The sequence below is a fragment of the Nuphar pumila genome, chromosome 14 (assembly GCF_984573655.1).
Source record: "Nuphar pumila chromosome 14, dmNupPumi1.hap1.1, whole genome shotgun sequence".
NCBI lineage: Eukaryota > Viridiplantae > Streptophyta > Magnoliopsida > Nymphaeales > Nymphaeaceae > Nuphar > Nuphar pumila.
In genome coordinates this window covers 82,768,114-82,789,168 of record NC_143262.1, presented here as the reverse complement: position 1 = coordinate 82,789,168, position 21,055 = coordinate 82,768,114, and the positions used below count along the sequence as shown (strand labels likewise).

The window sequence follows — 21,055 nt, the reverse complement described above, 5'->3', positions numbered from 1 at the left end:
ATCTTGTACGGTATGCTTGTGCATGTATCCATGTGACAACATTTCCCTTGCTCGGTCCCTCCTTTCAGTCCTTTGTCCTGCCTCTTCTAACCATTTCTTCCAACCTAGAGGTTCTAGGCTTCTAGCTGGGGACAATCAATATTCATCTAGCTAAACCTGAGTCAAATATGAGCAGCATGCTTTGGCTCAATAAGCTAATCACCTTTGAATTTAAGGTATTCATTAATGTCCTTTTTATTTCTATTTATCTTTTTGCTGTAGTTGTATTATGGTTCATCAGCTTCTTCATGTAACTTGATCTTTCCATGTGACCTTGTTATGAAGAAGTTTGTACTTTTTCTACTCTGAACTTGCAATTTTTTATTCTGTCAACTCTTTAGACTATATGTTTACTGAAAAACATGGTTTGAGACAAATTATATATTGTTTTTCTTTTAAAATCAAAGGTTAACAAAACCCGGTCCGAGTCACCGAGTTGACCCACCGAGTCACGAGTCAATAAAGAACGAGTCGAGTTTCGAGTCATTGGTTTTAAAACCCTGGTTCATAGTGAAAGTAAATTCCAAAATGCTCTTATTACTATTCACATGGCTGCCGTCATGAGAATTATCAGATATTTGAAGAAATCCATAACTAAAAGACTATTCTTATCTTCTTCATCTCCTAATTTAATTGCTTATACTGAATCTGATTGAGGTGGTAACCTCAATGATCGTATTTCTACTATAGATTATTGTATTTTTCTTGGAGAATCATTAATCTCTTGGAGATGTAAGAAACAACAAAATGTGTCTATCTTACACGGAAGCTGAGTATAGGGCGATGACCACAACTACAACTGAACTTGTTTGGTTGAGAATTATGCTAAAAAAAGTCATTATTTCTATTCCTTCAAAATTATGTTACGACAATAAGAGTGCCATCTACATTACTAACAATTAAACCTTTCATAAACAAACAAAGCACATCGAGATGAATTTCCATTATGTTCGAGATGAATTTTTATGGGGCATCATTCAACTATCATATGTCACTTCAGAGTATCAGCTCACAAATTTTTTTACCAAAGCTTTGCCATCACCTCGTTTCTACTTTCTCCTAAGCAAACTCTCTGTAATCTCACTGTCAGTTTGAGGGAGGGTGTTAAAATATATGGATGTTATATGTATATCTTTTGTAACGTCCATTAGGGGCAATTTGGTCTTTTTATCTTTTTGTAAATAGACATGTCCAATATGGACATTTTTTTTATATTTTTCTTTTTCATTTTTTTTGTTTATTCAAGAAATGTGAATTTCTTAGAAAAAGAGAAATTTTTTGAATTTGAAAATCCTAAAAAAATAAATGAGTATTCTTTCCTGTTAGATCTCGTTCCAAAGTTTGGTGATTGTGATGTTGATCTTGATGAGGATCAGGATATCAGAAATGATATGGTGAATGAAGAAGAATCTCATGATAATAAGATAAGTGCAGAACAACCTCAAGATCAAAATTGTATTCAATATTCCAGGCGTAGTAGTTCTGAACATCCATGTACCTTTAAAAAATATAATAAAATACAAACTAGGTCATCTAGAATATCAAAACTCCCTGAGAAATTTGTGTCCTATGAGTTCTTTTCACCCAAGTATCAAGCTTACATTGCATTGATACATTCTTATATAGAACCCTCGAACTATGCTGAAGCAGAGAGACATCCTGAATGTGTTGAAGTTATGATAGTAAAATTAGATGCTTTAGAAAGGACGAATACTTGGACTGTCCAAGATGTTCCTCTAGGAAAAAAACTTGCACCAAAATATATTCAGTTCACTCTTATACTGTGATAATCGAAGTGCGGTAGCCATCTTTACTAATCCAATTCAACATGGTAAAATGAAACATGTAGAGATTGATCAACATTTCGTCAAAGAAAAGGTGAAAGCCAAAGAAATTCAGCTGGTATTTATTGTTAAAATATGTAATCTCATAGATAGCTCGTATCTCATATGTAATCTCATAGACAGCTCATGTAATCCCTTGTAATGTTTTCCTTTTTTTTAGTTAGTTTAGTTCTAGTTTAAACCCAACTAGAACTCACTTAAAATCTATTTTTAGGACACCTTTAGGCTTCACCTTTTTGACCAAGTCAAAAAGGTGAAGCTCCAAGGGAGCCGTTGGGCTCCCAACAACTCTAATAGAGCCGTTGGGAGTCCAATGATTCCCTTGTGGCTCCTCTCCCCTTCTTCTATAAATATAGGGCTGTTTTCCCTTGTAAAGTATTCTTTGTTCTTTATTTTTTGTAGGAGTTCTCTCCCAAGTTTATGAAATCTTGTTCTTCATTTTATGTATACCCTCTTTTGGGTATTGTGTGAGTGTGAGCTCTTTTGTGTAAATGCCTTTGTTTCATAAATCCTTTTTGTGAGTGTTGAAGAAACAATCCTTGTTAGGGATTGCTACATTCTTTCATGGTATCAGAGCAAGGCCGATAGAAGTAATCAGTCCAGAGTTCTTCTTGTGCATTGGGAAGCATGCCGTTCGTGTTTTTCTCAAAGGAAAGAAGCCTCTTTGAAGGGCTAGTTGCGTGGAGCCTTGGAAGCTTGGAAGACTAGATATTTTTGCTTCTTGTGGTGGTGTATTTCTTTCTTTTTCTTTTCTTCTTCTCTCATTCTTCCTTTCCTAAACTTATAAAATGAATGACAATGATAATGTCACCATTAAGCCCATAAAACTCAATGATTCTAACTATGTAACATGGGCTTCTATCATGAAACACCTCATTTGGGGAAAGGGGCTATGGGAATTAGTGGATGGAACTGATGAGGAACCTAAACTAATGCTCACTAAAGAAGAAGAAGGAAAAGAAATATCTCTTTCGGAGGTAGAAAAAGTTAAAGCCGTTTCCACTTATGAGAAAAAGTGGAAAGAATGGAGAATGGGTCACGCCAAGATTATGTCTTGGCTCATTTCTAGTGTGGATATAAAGAAGTGTTCAAGCCTTGCGAAGTTTGAATACGCTAATGATGCTTGGGACTATCTCAAGAGAATGTATTCTCTTAAAGATGCCCATATATGTAATCTTCAAGAAAATGTTCGCAATATGGTTCAAGGAGATAAAAGTATTAGAGAATATTATAATAGCTTGTCCGAGCTATGTGAAGAATTGGCTCTCCTTGAACCAAAGTGACATTGTCCACAAGATATAGAGATTCGCCAAAATCAAATAAATGCGGAGCATTTTTTTTAATTTATTAATGGTTTAAGACCGGAATTTGACACAACCAAGTCCGCTCTTCTTCATCGAGCGAAGGTTCCCTCTATTGAGGACACAATTGAAGAATTGAGTATGGAAGAAAACCGACTGAAGAAAAGAATCTCAAAATATGATGATGACTTGGTTTTAGCTGTTTCAAGACCAGAGAATCATGTTCGTGCATATAAACCTCCACATTTTGGAAGAACATATGATGAGAAATACAAGTAAGGTGGAAAGAAAAGAAGTAATTTGCTATTATTGTCGTGAACCTGGGCACGTCAAGACGCGCTGCCCAAAGTTAAAGAAGACTTATGAAAAGAAGGTTGCTACTGTTAAAGCCCAACAAGAGACAAAAGAAACATCTATTGGAAGCATGCCGTTATCTCAGCTAGTGGAGGCACTTCAACCACTTCTTAAAGGAGCTTCCCCATCTGCTGGGGCTGCGATCTCTTCAGTAAGCATCTCCGATCCAGATAAACCTCTTTGGCTTCTTGATTCTGGTGCATCTTTTCATATGACCTCTAACATAGAATTATTGTCTCAATATCATAACTCAAGTGGTTCAAACGTTTTGACTGACGACGACACTTCTCTTGAGATTAAGGGAATAGGATGTTTTGAAAATTCTTCTCCAAACTCAAACAAATTTCGTATTCCAAAACTTAGATATATTCCCAAACTTAATTTAAACCTTTTATCTGTATCTCAGTTAACTGATCATGGGTGTAATGTTTCCTTCTCCTCTCATGATTGTCGAGTACAGGATCACCAGTTAGGGAAGCTGATTGGGGAAGGCCATAGAGAAGGAGGCTTATACTACATGGATTTTTTGGATTTTCCCAAGAGTACACTGTGTTGCAATGTTCAAAAATTGGATTTGGATCTTTTGCACAAAAGATTTGGACATCCTTGTATATCCAAGATTCAACACTTTTCGAACATGGAAAAAATTTGTAATTTTGAAACTTTTACATGTGAAATTTGTATTCTTGGAAAAATGAAAAGATTACATTTTCCGGAAAGAACTTTTGTTTCTACAAGACCATTTGAGTTGATTTATTTGATGTCTGGGGTCCTGCACCAATTATATCAAAAGGTGGGTTTGTTTATTATGTTATCTTTGTAGATGACTTTACACGACACACTTGGATTTATTTTCTTAAACATAAATCCGAAGTCTTCTCGCATTTTAAAATCTTTCATAATATGGTCAAAAATCAGTTTAAAGAGGATATTTCAATATTTCGTACCGATTCAGGAGGAGAATTCTTATCAAAGGAATTCAAAGATTATTTAAATTTGTTGAGAATAGGTGGTTTTAGATTAAGTTCTCTTATATTAGAGGTTTTCTGAATTTTTACTCTCATAAGGACTTAGATGTAATTTTTCCTTTTTGCCTCTCTCTATTTAATATAGAGAGAAGCCCTAATCAAGGTTAACGATATTGAGTTTTTCTGTGCAGCCGTTTCTCTCTCTCTCTCTCTCTCTACACAGGTGGCTGCTCCTTTCTACATGCTCAGGCTGCTCCTGTCTACATGGTATCAAAGCCCTCGATCTCGGGAGCGTGATCATGAAGAGGACTGATCTTCATCAAGAAAAAATTCAGACTGCGAGAAAAAAAAAATCAGGTTTGCTGTTGCACTAGTGTGGAAGATCTGATAACAGATCTGGGATGTTACCCAGATCTGTCGTCAGATCTAAAGATGGATGTTACCCAGATCTGTCGTGATCTCCTGGAGCTGTAAACAGTTTTTTTTTATCTGTTTTTTTTCGTGGGATTTTTTTTATCTCTTGGCGTGATTTTCTGGAGATTGACGAGTTCCTGCTGATGCGTGCCTGCTGTGATTGACGTGCCGTGATTGACTAGTTCCTGCTATTTGGGTCACGCAGCAGGCTTCTGTGCTGCTGCGTCGCAACCATGAGTTGTTGGCTGTTCCTGCTGTTTGGGCCACGCAGCAAGTGTCTGTGATACTGCGTGCCAGCCGAGAGTGTCATGTTTTCTGTGCTGATTGCGTGACTACCGTGATTCTGGATTTTTTTTGTGTTTGCTGCGTGTGATCGAGATATGATTGATCTATTTAATTGTCTTTTGAAGACTGATTGACAGTTATGCTTTATATGTTTGGGGAACAACAGTTGTCGTATTCATCTGTGTTGCAACTGAATATTATTGTTGGTCGTGGTGTGTTTGGGTGCAGCAATGGTCGTGACTCCCTGCTGGGGTGAGTTATGTTTCGTGCTGTATTAGTTTCATCTATCCATTTGTCGTGGAAGCAGCAGGAGTGATTACCTGCTGGTTGTGGACTGTTTTTTTTTGGAAACAGCAGGGCTGATTCCTTACAGTGCTGGAAAATTCTACTTGGATACTTGTTGTTCTAGTGAGCAGTATGGCTGAAAATTCGAAATGTGATTCGAAAATGGAACAGATTGGGGAGTATAAGGCTTTTACCAACCCCTTCTCGTATGGCTCTTCCGTTAGGTTGAATGAAACCAACTATGCCCGATGGTCTAGAACTTTTATGATGTCGGTATCTGGACATCGTCGAAAACACATTTTGTTGGAAGGCGAACCCATTGAGAAGTTGGGAAAATATGTTACTTGGGATGAAGATAATGACATAGTTATGTCATGGATCATGAATAGTGTCGAACCTCATATTGCAGATGGATTGATCTACTATAATACAGCCAAACTGATGTGGGACAATCTTCGTGATACATACTCACAAGAAACAAATGTGAGTCGTATCCTGCAAGTCGAACAAGAAATATATAATTTGCAACAGGGAGATCAGACCTTGGCCCAGTACTATGCTTCTGTCAAAGCTGCGTTTGAAAGACTTAATGCTCACAGGCCTCTTTGTTGCTCGAAGCAAAAGGATCATCAAGAACAAACCATGGTTGCTCGTTTTCTTACAGGTCTTTCTTCAGATTTTTCTGTTGCAAAAGTTCAAATGTTGACTGGATCAGATGTTCCCACTCTTGCTGATGCTTACAATCGTCTGAGTAGACTTGCGATCTCTCTGCCACAGTCTCAGCCTGTAACTCAGTCATCTGCTCTTGTTGTCTCATTTAGTTATGGGCGTGGAAATATTCAGAATATCAGAGGACGAGGACGTGGACGTGGTATGGGAGGCAGAGGAAAGCTTCAATGTACATTCTGTGGAAAATCTGGACATTTAGAAGATCGTTGCTGGGATAAGCATGGTCGGCCAACATCTTCTTCATCAAAGTCATATACTCCTAAAGCAAATGTGACTACTCTCGAGGCAACAAATGTACAAAAGAATATCGCTGAAAATGAAAGTAGTATCACCCTTAGTCGTGCAGAATATGATGAGCTGATAGCTCTTCGACCTTTGAGTTTCACTCCTCCTGTAGCTGGTGTTGCATATTCAACCGGAAATCATCTTCATCCGACTGATAGTAAGTGGGTTATTGACCCTGGTGCTTCCAGACATTTGTGTGGAAATTCACGTGTTTTTTCAGATCTTAAGGATATTAAGGCTCAACTTGGAGTCTCCTTAGCCGATGGGAGCTCCTCCCCGGTTGTTGGTCAGGGAAATATTTCTATATCCTCCTCATTACAGTTGAATAATGTTCTTCATGCTCCAAACTTTCCTCAAAGTTTACTCTCTGTTAGTTGCCTTATAAAAGAAAAAAACTGTAGAGTAATATTTGATCCAATGGGTTGTCATTTTCAGGATTTGCTGACGGGGAAGAAGATTGGTGGAGGCTATGAAGAAAATGGAATTTACAACCTACATCATCCAATGGGTTCTGTTCATGCTGCAGTGGAACATTCATTCAGTCCTGTTGAGTGGCATCGTCGTCTTGGTCATCCTTCATTGTCAAAGCTTCGGTCGGTCTTTCCTCAGATTCCTTCCACCACATCATTTCAGTGTGAAGCATGTCAGTTGGGCAAGCATCATCGAAGTTCGTTCCCTTCTAGTCAGAGTCAGTCTAGTAATAAAGTTTTTGAACTTCTGCATGCAGATGTATGGGGTCCTAGTAAGATTCCTACTAGGACTCAGTGTCGTTATTATCTTGTTATTATTGATGATTTCTCTAAGTTATCATGGGTATTTTTAATAAAAGAACGATCTGAAGTTCCAAGTCTTATAAAACCACCTATTCTCAACAAAATCAATATGGAGTTATACATCAAAGGTCATGTCCCTACACTCTTCAACAAAATGGCCTAGCTAAAAGAAAGCATAAGCACATTATTGAGACAACAAGAACCCTCCTCATATCACATCAAGTACCAAAAATTTTCTGGGCTGAAGCAGCCTTAACTGCTGTTTATCTCATCAATAGGATGCCCTCTTCGTCGTTAAATAATATTTCTCCAATCGAAAAGCTTCTTAAACAAATTCCTGATTACTCCAGGTTAAGGGTATTCGGGTGCAAATGTTTTGTATTCTCAGATAAAAATGATAAGCTTTCCTCTCGAGCTATTCCTTGTGTCTTTTTAGGATATGCAAGTCATCAAAAGGGTTATAGATGTTTTGACTTTAGAAATAACAAATTATGTCTCAAGAAACATATCCTTCTTAGAAAATGAAAGTCCATTTGAAACCAAAGCATCTGCAGAAATAAATGAGTATTCCTTTCTATTTGATTTAGTCTCAAAGAATGAAGAATGTAACGTTGAGAAAGATGATCAAAGTGATATTTCTCCTCTTGAACCAATTAGTGATAACCAAGAGTTCATTCAATATTCTAGACGAGGGAATTCAGAAAGACCATGTGCCCTTGAGAGGTACTCTTTAGAATCAGAACCCGAGGTGTCAACAAGAAAATCTACTAGGATCTCAAAAATTCCTGAGAAATTTGTGTCATATAAATCTTTTTCGCCAAAATTTCAAGCCTTTATAGCCTTAATTCACTCCTATGAAGAACCTCCCAGTTATGCTATAGCCAAAACCCAACCAGAATGGGTAAAAGCCATGCAAGTGGAATTAGAAGCCTTAGAAAAGGCAAACACTTGGACTATACAAGAACTTTCGCCTAACAAGAAACCTATTGGTTGTCGATGGGTTTACAAAGTAAAGACTAAAAGCGATGGCAGTCTTGAGCGGTTTAAGGTTATATTAGTTGCTAAAAGCTACACTCAAGAATATGAAATAGATTATGAGGAAACCTTTGCTCCAGTAGCCAAAATGACCATAGTTAAAATTCTAATTGCCTTGCCTCTATAAAGCAATGGTCCATATATCAAATGGATGTTAAGAATGCGTTCCTAAATGGTAGTTTAACTGAAGAAGTATACATGGATCCACCACCAGGAATTGATGTTCCTAAAGAAAAAACTCTTCGTCTAAATAAAGCCTTGTATGGACTTAAACAAGTTCCGAAGGCTTGGTATGATAAATTTAGCAGGATGATGCTTGATTTTGGTTTTCAATCTTGTCTTACTGACATTGCTTTGTTTGTTAAGAATTCTAATACAGGTATCATTATCCTCATTCTCTACGTCGACGATATGATTATCACTGACAGTGACAAATAGAGAGTGTGCAATATTAAAAAATTTCTCAAAACTCACTTTGAAATGAGTGATTTGGGTTTCTTAAAGTACTTTCTTGGTATAGAAGTTGCTTATTCTTCTAGAGGATATTTGTTAACACAATCTAAGTTTGCTTTGAATATTGCTGTCAGGTCAGGTATTTCAGATGAAAGACATGTGGACACTCCAGAAGTTGTAAATGTCAAGATAAAGAGTGATGATGGACAACCTCTTGAAAACCCAACTCCGTATAGACAACTCGTCAGGGCTTTGTCATACCTTTCCATTACAAGACTTGACATTGTACATATTGTCCATACAACCAGTCAATTTCAACATGCTCCAACCTCTGTCCATATGGGAGCAGTTTTGCGAATTATCAGATACATTAAAAATTCTATATCTCGGGGTCTATTTTTGTTTGCTGCTTCTAATCTCAAGCTTCTTGCTTATACTGATGCAGATTGGGGAGGTGATCTGAATGATCGACATTCAACGATAGGTTTTTGTGTCTTCTTGGGGGAATCGTTGATCTTATGGAGATGTAAGAAGCAACATAAAGTATCTCTTTCATCAATAGAGGCTGAATACAGAGCAATGACTACTACAACTATGAAAGTAGTCTGGCTTCAATGATTGCTTTCTGACATGGGAGTTGAAAGTTCAGAAGCATCCGACATGTGTTGTGACAACAAGAGCTCTATCTACATTGCAAGCAATCGGACGTTCCACGAACGTACCAAGCATATAGAAATGGATTGTCATTATGTTTGAGAGGAATTCTTGCGCGGCACCATCAATCTTCCCTATGTTGCTTCTGAATACCAGCTGACCGATTTCTTCACCAAGCCTCTTGCTGCTCCTAGATTTCACTTTCTCTTAGGCAAACTTTCAGTTATCCAACCGTAAGTTTGAAGGGGGGTGTTAAAATATGTAATCTCATAGACAACTCATAACTCATGTAATCTCATAGACAGATCCCTTGTAATGTTTTCCTTTTTTTTAGTTAGTTTAGTTCTAGTTTAAATCCAACTAGAACTCACTTAAAATCTATTTTTAGGACACCTTTAGGCTTCACCTTTTTGACTAGTCAAAAAGGCCTTTTTGACCAAGTCAAAAAGGTGAAGCTCCAAGGGAGCCGTTAGGAGTCCGCTGTTTCCCCTTGTATTCTTTGTTCTTTATTTTTTGTGGGAGTTCTCTCCCAAGTTTATGAAATCTTGTTCTTCATTTTAAGTATACCCTCTTTTGGGTATTGTGTATGAGTGTGAGCTCTTTTGTGTAAATGCCTTTGTTTCATAAATCCTCTTTGTGAGTGTTGAAGACACAATCCTTGTTAGGGATTACTACATTCTTTCATTTATTCGAGGAGAGGACCGGGTCGTTGATCTTTTCACCAAGGCTCTTATTGTCCATCGCCATTGACACTTGAAATCCAAACTATCCATGGTCCTCAACCATGCTTAGTTTGAGGGGGCGTGTTAGAATAGTCGGATCCATATCCATATCCAAATGTACTTTATATTTCTGTATTTGTTCCATACACAAAGGGTCAATGTTGTAATCTTATGTAAGCCCTTATATATATGAAAAGACGTCACCCTAAGTGATTGAGACATCTATTTTTCCCTGCAGCTTTTCTCCTTTTCTATTTTCTTCTCTCTGTCTTTGTCTCGTCTGTATTGTGCAGGACCAAGTCTCCAAGGTATTTCACAATTACATCACAAGATTGAGGGAGTGTATACATATTTATTTTTTATATATATTTTTTATTGTATGTATTTTGTGTTTTTTCCTTTTTTATTTTATTTTTTAACTAGGTTAACTAGCCATTTGTACTAGTCTAACGGCTAGCTTGGGCTGTTTATTGTGTATAAATAGGGGACTCTCACCCCTCTTGGATCATGCTTGTTTTGAGCATTTTACTCCCATTAATAATATTAATTTTTTCAAGTGTGTGTGTGCACACTCTTGTGATTCTTGTCTTGTGCCCTTAGTGGCTATTGCACTTGTGCTCTTGGTGACTTATGATTGTGCTCTTGGTGGCACAATTGTGCACTCTTGTGCTTGTGATCGCGACATTGGTGCTGGTGAACTCTTTGGTGACATTTCATTACACATCTATCCATCTGATATTCTATCAGACAAATAAAAGGAAAATTTTCAAGTACAAGAAGTCTTAGGGATAACAAACTGAAGACTTAGAGATAAGAAATTGATAAGTTTGATATGAATATTTTGGACGTGATGTTTTCCCTGTTCCTGCTATTTTAATTGTCAAATACTGACTTTCTTGGCCATTGAATGTCTTGTTATCCCATGTGCCACCTCCAGGGGTATTTAATCATGGATCAATGTCTCTCTTTAAATCTTTCACATGCACTGTATTTTGCAACCTGCCTTATATCTAGGATGAATGTTTTTGGCCTTAATGCTCTAAAGAACTTGCTAGGATGTTGACAAAATAACAAATTTTGCAAGCTTGTGGCATTGAGTTGTAGAATGTCCAAGTACCCTCTCGAGTAGGACATGATAGACACCGTGGAGAAGTTAATCCTTTTTGTTTGTTTTTTATGGATAAGTATTTTTTCTGCTCTGTTTGGCTAATGTTTGTGATATCTTATTCCTCATGCAGATTTGTGATGCAGTTGCAGTTGCAGGCTTATTGAATGCTACACTTGTCATCCCAACATTTCATTTAAATAGTGTCTGGAGGGACTCGAGGTAACTAGTGTCATTGCTAATCTGAAACTTGTTAAATAAAATGAGTGTTGCCTCAGTGTGCTTAGTTCTAACTGCTTTTTGATGTAGTATAATTGTTTATTCCCATCGTAGTCTAAAAACCTAGTGTCAACCCAATGACTTGTCCAAGTTGACCTGATTCTGCACTTAACCTGGTCAACCCAGTGGCTTGACAAGGTTTTTACCAACAGTCGCCTAATATTCACTTTACTTGGCCTAGTCACTGTCTTGACCCACTTGAACATGACTGAGTTTTTACCTTGATTTCCATTATACCTCTATATTTTAGTGCTTCCTATGAATGCATGTGGTGTAAGAATTCTTGAGCTTGTGCTTTTGAGAGAACCATGATAGTTTGTGAGGATGAACACATACTGTTCTCATAATTATCATCATATTGTGTAGGGGTTCTTGAACTTGTGCTTTTGGGAGAACCATGATGGTTTGTGAGGATGCACTCATGCTGTTCTCATAATTAACATACTATTTTTGTAATGGCATGTTTATTGTTTTTCTTATTTGTAAATTTTAACTGAATTTTATTTTTTGTTATAATGTTTATTAACCATGATTCTTTTCTTCCATTCCAATGTCCTTAGTTGCATGGTGTTCTAAAAAATAACATTTTTAGTTTTTATTTTTTGAAGTAATAACAAATTATTTTTCTTATATGATACAGCAAGTTTGGGGATATATTTGATGAGGAACACTTTATTGAGGCCCTCAAGAATGAGGTGAAAGTGGTGAAAGAGCTCCCAGAAGACATTCTTCAGAAATTTGACAACAATATTAGTAACATCATAAATTTAAGGGTTAAAGCATGGTCAACTGCAAACCACTATTTGGAAAAGGTCCTTCCAAAGTTGATTAAAATTAGGTATGGCATACTTTTTGTCTTCCCATTTGTCCTATTTGTTGAATTTGTATCGTCAATGTTAAAATGTAATTGCAAACCAACATTGTAAGTATATATATATATATATATATATATATATATATATATATATATATATATATATATATATATATATATATATATATATATATATAGAGAGAGAGAGAGAGAGAGAGAGAGAGAGAGAGAGAGAGATACACATATACTATGTATGTATGTATACGTGTATATATATATATATATATATATATATATATATATTTATTTATTTATTTATTTGTCCACAATACCCGAAAGGGTATTTCTGTAATTTCACCTTTTACGCATATTCCACTTGGAATAATGCTTGTAATTTCTTCTTTATTTTATTTTCTATTCTTTTTATTTTTTTCTATTTTTATTTTCTTCTTTTTAAGTGTTGTATCACATTGGGGGCCTCCCAATAGAGTCATTGGGGGTTGTGACCATTGGGGGCTCCCCAATGACTTCTTTGGGAGCCCTCCCATGTGGTCCCTTTTGCTTGTATAAATAGGGGTGTTTCCCTTTTGTAATAAATAAGCTTGAGAGTCTCAAGCAGAGTTACCGGAAGCGCCTAGCTAAAAGGGGAAGCGCGCTTCCCCGAAGCGCGCTTCGGAAGCGCGAAACGTCGCGCTTCCGAAGCGTGGGGGGAAGCGTCCCCCTTTTTTGGGAAGCGCGTTTCCCTTTAATGGGGGACGCGTTTCCCTTTAATGGGGGACGCGCTTCCCTTTAATGGGAAGCGCGCTTCCCATCACGCTTCCCCCACGCTTCCCCCTCGCTTCCCCCACGCTTCCCCCTCGCTTCCCCTGTTTTTTTCAATTTTTTTGTATTTTTTATTTTTTATTTTTATTTTTTTCGCTTCCCCCTCGCTTCCGAGACGCTTCCTAGGTCGCTTCCGAGACGCTTCCTAGGTCGCTTCCGAGACACTTCCCGAATTGCTCCTAAGTGGTCCCACGCTTCCCCGCTTCCTAAAATTTTGAAAGTGCCTCGCTTCCCACTCCCGCTTCCCGTATCGCTTCCCGCTCCTGCTTCCTCAACTGGCAACCATGGTCTCAAGCATTCTCTTTTTTATTGAAATACATGCCTTAATGCATGTTTGCTATTTTTACGCATTTGTGCGTAGTTGTTCAAGTGTTGTGTGAGTGCCTTCTTGCACATCTTTTGTAAAGTATTTGTGCTTGTATATGTATTGTCTCTTCGTAGATATTTTCACATGGTATCAGAGCCAAGTTGGTGATAGAGGATCGTGGGATTATTCGTTTTTTGAGTGCCTCGAAAAGCGTGCCTTCGGTGTTTTGAAAATTGAAGTGGTGGATCTTGCTTCTCCAATATTTTAGAAGAATCTTGTGCAAGTAAGACTTAAAGATATCCTTTTGGTACGTATTTCTCCCTCTATCTTTGCTCTCTAATGGGCGAAAAAGAGTCCTCCTTTGCTCTCGGCTTTAAACTAAATGGCTCCAACTATCATGTTTGGGCCGGGAACATGAAGGCTCACATAAAAGGGAAGGGTTTATGGGGTTATGTGCAAGGCACAATCCCGGAACCCGAACCGAAAATTACTATTGTTAAAGATGGAGAAATCAAGATTCTTGAAGGGAATGAAAGAACAAAAGCACTTGAAGATTGTTCCAAGAAACATGACTAATGGGAAATGATGAATTTTAAGATTCTTTCTTGGATTTTTTCGTCGGTTGAAACTATGTTCTCTTCTAAACCTTTCGAAATTGTTCATTCAGATGTTTGGGGACCTGCATCAGTTGTTTCAAAAGGAGGTTTTTCTTACTATGTAATCTTTGTGGATGGCTTTTCTAGATATTCATGATTTATTTTCTCAAGTATAAGCATGAAGTATTTTCGTGCTTCAAATCCTTTCATATAATGATCATGAATCAATTCAACAACAACATAAAGATATTTAAAAGTGATTCTGGAAGAGATTATCTCTCCAATGAATTCAAAAAATATCTTGAGGATAGTGGTATTGTACACCAAGGGTCTTGTCCTAAAACCCCTCAACAAAATGGGTTGGCCGAAAGGAAACATAGACACATCATTGAGACAACTAAAACCCTTTTTATATCCCAAAATATTCTTAAAAACTTTTGGGCCGAGGCAGCCCTTGCTTCAGTATATCTCATAAATCGCTTACCTTCTAGGAATTTGGGAAAGATCTCTTCTTTTGAAGTTTTACATAAGATGGAACCTGATTATAATAGGTTACGAGTCTTTGGTTGTAAGTGTTTTATACTTACTGATAAGAATGACAAACTCTCTCACAAGGCTATTCCTTGCATCTTTCTTGGATATTCCGAAACTCAAAAAGGGTTTCGATGTTATGACCCTAGAAATGATAAGTTATATGTCTCAAGAAATATGACTTTCTTAGAAAATGAGAACGGATTTGAAAGAAATGTTTTCCACCAAGAAAATACTGACTATTCTTTCTTATTTGACTTATTGTCTAGTAATGATGATATGTCTAGTGATGATGAAGTATCATCAAATCATGATGGGGAAAATAGAGTAGATATTGATGAACTTAACTCACCCAATATCCAAGAAGGCAGAATTTCAAGTGACCCAATAACCTATTCTCGTAGAAATCAAGATACTTTCAGAAGTGCTATTGATCAATATAGTGAGTTTGTTCCCACTCTTGATCACAGAAGATCTGAAAGAAATAGGAGACCTCCAACTCGATTTATATCTTTTGATTCATTTTCACCCAGATATAGAGCTTGTCTTAGTGCTATTCATTCTTACTTTGAACCAAGAAATTTTGAAGAAGCTAAAAAATGTATAGAATGGCAAGAAGCTATGCAAAATGAACTCAATGCTTTTAGGAAAGTCGAGACATGGGAATTCCAAACTCTACCTATTGGAAAGAAAACTATAGGTTGTCGTTGGGTATTTAAGGTTAAGACTAAGAGCGATGGATCTCTGGAGCGATACAAAGCTCGCTTAGTCGCAAAAGGGTATGACAAAGAATATGGTATTGATTATGAAGAAACTTTTGCTCCTGTAGCCCGAATGATTACAGTTAGATGTCTTATTACTATTGCGTCTATAAAAAACTAGAACATTTTTCAAATGGATGTAAAAATGTTTTTTTTAAATGATGATCTTAATAAAGAAGTTTATATGGATGCCCCACCAGGCATGAAGGTTCCTAAAGATAAAGTTCTTCGCCTTCGAAAAGCTCTCTATGGTTTGAAACAGACTCCCAAAGCCTGGTATGATAGATTTAACAGTGTTATGCTAGAAAATGGATTTTCTTCTTGTTATACTGATACTGCATTGTTTACTAGAAAATCTGATGCAGGGATTGTGATATTATTGCTCTACATTGATGATATGTTAATTACAGGTGATGATGTTCAAGGAGTCAAGGGTATTAAGTCCATCTTGACTTCGAAATTTGAGATGTCAGATTTAGGTTTTCTGACATACTTCCTTGGAATTGAGGTTGCTTATTCTCAAAGTGGTTATTTTTTATCTCAATTTAAACTTTCCTGTGAGATTATTGACAGGTCAGGAATTTTCGATGACAAAGTTTGCGAAACTCTTGAAATAGTTGGCTCAAAAATGAAGATCAATGACGGGATCCTTTTAACCGATCCTACTCCTTACCGGCAACTGGTAGGCTTGTTGATGTACCTTAGCATCACTCAGCCTGATTTATCTCATGCAATTCACATCGCCAGTCAATTCCAGCATGCTTCCACAACCGTTCATGTAATAACTACGAAAAATAGGGAGATTTGGGTCTTGGATCCCTTCACTGGATCCAAATGCAGTAGGCAATAAGTGTTAAATATGTATATGTAAAGGAATATATTTCTGTACTGTATTGTACCACTTGTACAGCATACTGTACTGTATTGTACTACTGTACTGTATTGTACTGTATTGTACAACATACTGTACTGTATTGTACTATTGTACTGTATTGTACTATATTGTACAGCATACTGTACTGTATTGTACTATTGTACTGTATTGTACCACTCGTACAACATATAAATATCAATGGAAAGGGGAGAAGACATCATTGCCGCCCAACATTTTTTTTTCTCTCTTCCCTCTTACCTCTCTCTCTATCTCTTGCTACGATAGTAAGGTGACTCCCACATCTGATTTCTCACATGGTATCAGAGCCAAGGGCGTGGTAATCACGATCATCTGGAAGGCCCCTAAGGACCTTGACGTGCGTTTTTGGGCGTTCTCAAGGAAAGTGTTTTTTTTTTCATCTTTTCTCTGTTGTTTCTCCGTTGAATCACTATATTTCGACGTCGTTTCTTCATTTCCTCATATCGTGCATCTTTTCCTTCTTACATATTCTGTTATCCCCAATTTTATCAACCCTAATTTCTGTTTTCCCCAAATTTGGGAACCCTCATTTCTCAAAAGTGCCTCTTTTCTCAAACTTCTTGTGATTTCTTATCTATTTCTTGCAATATAGTTGATAAATCGTACATTCTGCACGATTAACTAAAAAATCGTGATTTCCAAAACTCAAAAATTTCTGTCCGTACAACCTACGAATTTCTGTTGTGCTGTTTGATTCATCTTTGATCTTCTTCCTTATGGATTCTAAAATCAGCCCCGGATTTCTTTCTCAACTTGTTTCTCACAAATTAACTCATGATAACTACTTACTTTGGAAACGCCAAATTCTGCCGTTTATCCGAAGTCATGGTCTTTCCGGGCATCTGGATGGGGGATCACCCGCCCCACCTATGACTATTACGCAAGAGGTAACTGGTAATGATGGGAAGGTGAGTTGCATTGCTATTCCAAATCCTGCGTATGATGTTTGGTTTCAGAAGGACCAATCTGTGGTTGCCTATTTGACTGCCACGTTATCTGATCGTATATTACAAACTATCTCTGACCATTTTACTGCTGCAGAACTATGGAGACATCTTGCTCACTCTTATTCACAGGTTTCTGAATCACGTGCACTTCAACTGAAATGGCAGTTCCAATCTATGCGAAAGGGAACTAAGACCATTACTGAATTTCTAGGGGATATCAAAATTATCATTGATCAGTTGGCCGCTATTGGATATCCTGTTTCTGACAGAGATGTTGTTCAGCAGGTATTGGGAAGCCTTGGGCCCCAATATCGTATGTTTTGCACTGCATTACAGGTTGCCTCTACACTTCCATGCTTTGAGGATTTACAGGCCAAACTCCTACAGTATGAAGTTAGTTTGACTCAAGATCATCTTATTGATGATCCTCATCCTGTCATGTTTACATCTGGGTCTACCTCATTTCGTCCACCTGCTGCTCATATGGGCCGTGGAGGACTCCTTCCTACTCCTACTGCTCCACCTGCCACTAGAGGTACCCGTGTCCCTACTTGCTTCCATTGCAACAAGCGTGGCCATGTGAAAGCAGATTGTTGGCACAACCCACAGAATCGCAACAAGGCAGGGAGGCCAGGACCAAGAGCTGGACAGATGAATGTTAGACAGTTTCAGGGGCAGCCGCAGGGAAATTTTCGAGCACATCAGGGTACTGATCAGGGACAGAGTGCAGGGTTGCCACATGATGTGCAACAAATTCTGATGACTGCATTTAACAACATGAATTTGCGTCAGAATGATGATGGAGTTTGGTATATTGATTCTGGAGCAGCCGCACATGTTACTTCTGATGCAGGTAAACTTTCCAACATGGTTCCTTATATTGGCACTGGCACTATTGTCACGGGAGATGGTTCCCACCACCCTATTTCTCATACTGGAAATGCATCTCTCTCTTTGTCACAATCTACACTACCATTGAAAAATGTCTTACTCACTCCTGCCATTGAGAAAAACATTTTATCTGTTTCTAAATTGGTTGATGAAACAAATTCATCCATGGAATTTACTCCGTCTTCTGTTTGTCTTAAGGACCTTCGAACCAAGAAGATGCTCGCTAAGGGTGAACGATGCGGAAACATGTACGTCTTCGAAGCAGCCCCCGGGACTTTGAAGACGTCATCTACCGTGTCTCCATCTTTTCCTGCTTATTTGAGTCAGTCTTCTTCTGTTATGCAATGTAATAAGCCAGTTTCTTGGCATCGTCGGTTAGGTCATTGTAGTCAAGGGTTCCTTGACAAATTGTCTTCTCAGGGTTTTATTCCCAAAGTCAAATTAGATCATAAGTGTCCTAGTTGTAATGTCTGCAAGAGTCATGTACTTCCCTTTCAAAGTATCAATAAAAGAGCTTCCAAGCCATTTGAAATTATTCACTCTGATGTTTGGGGCCCAGCTCCTGTTTCATCTCTATCTGGCTCTCGTTATTATGTGTTATTTCTTGACTCTTTCACTCGTTACACTTGGATTTACTTTATGAAATCTAAATCTGAAGTGTTCAAACTTTTCAAACAATTCCATGCTCTTGTTCAGAACCTTTTCAATTCAAATATCACTTATTTCCAGTGTGATGGTGGTGGAGAATACATATCTCATGATTTTAGTGAATATTTAAAGGACCATGGCATCACACGTAACTCCTCTTGTCCTTACACTCCACAACAGAATGGAGTAGCAGAACGTAAGCATCGGCATATTGTTGAAACCGCGTTAAGTATGATGCACAATATTGATATTTCTTTCTCTCTTTGGACTGAGGCCTTTCACACTGCAGTGCATATCATTAACAGGTTGCCTATGGAATTATTAGGAGATCAGTCTCCTTATTATTTGCTTCACGGTTCTCACCCTTCTTATGATGATTTGCATGCTTTCGGATGCATTTGTTATGTCCATGTGGATCATTCTTTACGTAACAAGTTTCAGGACAGAGCAGTTCAGTGCAGATTTCTGGGATATGCCGATGGGTATAAAGGATATAGATGTTATGATCCTATTTTGGGTAAGATTAAGGTGTCTAGAAATGTTGTTTTTGATGATGACCATTTCAGCACTTGTGATACTTCTCAGGTATATGAGCAAACTACTTATGATCCATGGCTTTGTGATACTTTGCTATATGACTCTATCAGAGATCCTGTTGTTGATGAACCAATTCAGTTTGAAGCAGACAACTCCATCATCCAGGATGCACCTTCACGGTTTTCAGGTTTGGTTTATGCCCGTCGAGGAGCCCCTTCAACTCCATCTCACGAGGCTCCCCCTCTTCGACGATCCACACGTGAAAGGCATCCTATCCATCGTTGGGTTAGTTACAACAATTTTTCTCTTGACTTTCAGTTGTTTCTAACCAATGTGGCCAAAGAGAAAGAGCCGTCTACTTTCCATCAGGCAGCCCATTCTCGAGCTTGGGTTGAAGCTATGAACGAAGAAATGGCAGCACTTCATGAATGTCATACATGGGATATTGTTCCTCGACCTGTTGATAGAAATGTTGTTGGTTCCAAATGGGTTTACAAGATCAAGCGTAAACCAGATGGTAGCATTGAAAGATATAAAGCTCGCCTTGTTGCACGCGGATTCACACAACAATATGGGCAAGATTATGAGGAAACTTTTAGCCCTGTTGTCAAAATTGGCACCATTCGTGTGATCCTCACTTTGGCACTTCAGCATGGTTGGTCTCTTAGCCAGTTGGATGTCAATAATGCGTTCCTACATGGGGACTTGAAGGAAGAGGTGTATATGGAGCAACCTCCTGGATATAGTGAACATGATGCGGCTACATGGGTTTGTAAATTGAGAAGGTCTCTTTATGGTTTAAAACAAGCATCTCGGTCTTGGTTTGAGAGTTTCTCCATGGAAATTCAGCAGCATGGCTTTTCTAAGAGTATACTTGATCATTCTTTATTTATGTATAAGAATGATCATGTTACTACTTGGGTTCTTATATATGTTGATGACATCATTATCACTGGGAGTGATGATGCACATATTGCCTTGGTCAAGTCTTTACTCATGGCCAAATTCAAGATGAAGGACTTAGGCCCATTGCGATACTTCTTGGGAGTTGAAGTCGATAGACAAGATGATCGACTCACTCTAAGTCAACACAAGTATACTCTTGACATTCTTCACACCACTGGTATGATTAATTGTAAACCTCTTAGCACCCCATCTATCTTAAATCATAAGTTTAGTGCAAAAGAAGGCCAATTATATCATGATTCCACTTTATATCGCCGCATTGTTGGTATGTTGCAATATCTTACATTAAAAGACCTGACATTGCTTATGCTGTAAATCAAGCATCTCAGTTTATGCATGCTCCCACTGATTGTCATATGGAATGTATTAAGCGTATTCTCAGATATCTGAAAGGGACTATTGGAGATGGATTGCTCTATCACAAAGATGAAAGCTTCACTACAGGACACCGTTTACTTACATATTGTGATGCAGATTGGGGTGGGGACCCTGATGAGCGTAGGTCGGTTTCAGGATATTGTGTTTTTATTGGCCCAAATATTGTCACTTGGAGTAGTAAGAAACAAAAGGCCATTGCTAAATCCAGCACTGAGGCAGAGTACAGGGCAATGGCAGCAGGGACAGTTGATGTCACTTGGGTACGGCATCTTCTTCAAGAGTTGAATGAACCTATCTCTTCCTCTCTGCTTTTATGTGATAATCAAAGTGCCATTAATATTTCTTTTAACCCTATTCATCATTGTCGCACGAAGCACATTGAGATTGATCAGCATTTTGTTAGACAAAAGATTGAAACA

General features: G+C 37.9%; 1 protein-coding gene across 2 annotated transcripts in view; it reads left to right on the top strand.

Moving 5' to 3' along the window:
• The window catches only part of LOC149817138 (O-fucosyltransferase 9-like), a 77,121-nt gene that overhangs the window by 45,016 nt on the left and 11,050 nt on the right, over positions 1-21,055 (top strand). For both annotated transcript variants that reach the window (XM_089986618.1, XM_089986617.1), the window contains exons 4-5: positions 11,380-11,468; positions 12,166-12,363. In XM_089986618.1, coding sequence (XP_089842744.1) covers positions 11,380-11,468; positions 12,166-12,363 — 287 coding nt within the window. The remainder of the gene's footprint in view (positions 1-11,379; positions 11,469-12,165; positions 12,364-21,055) is intronic.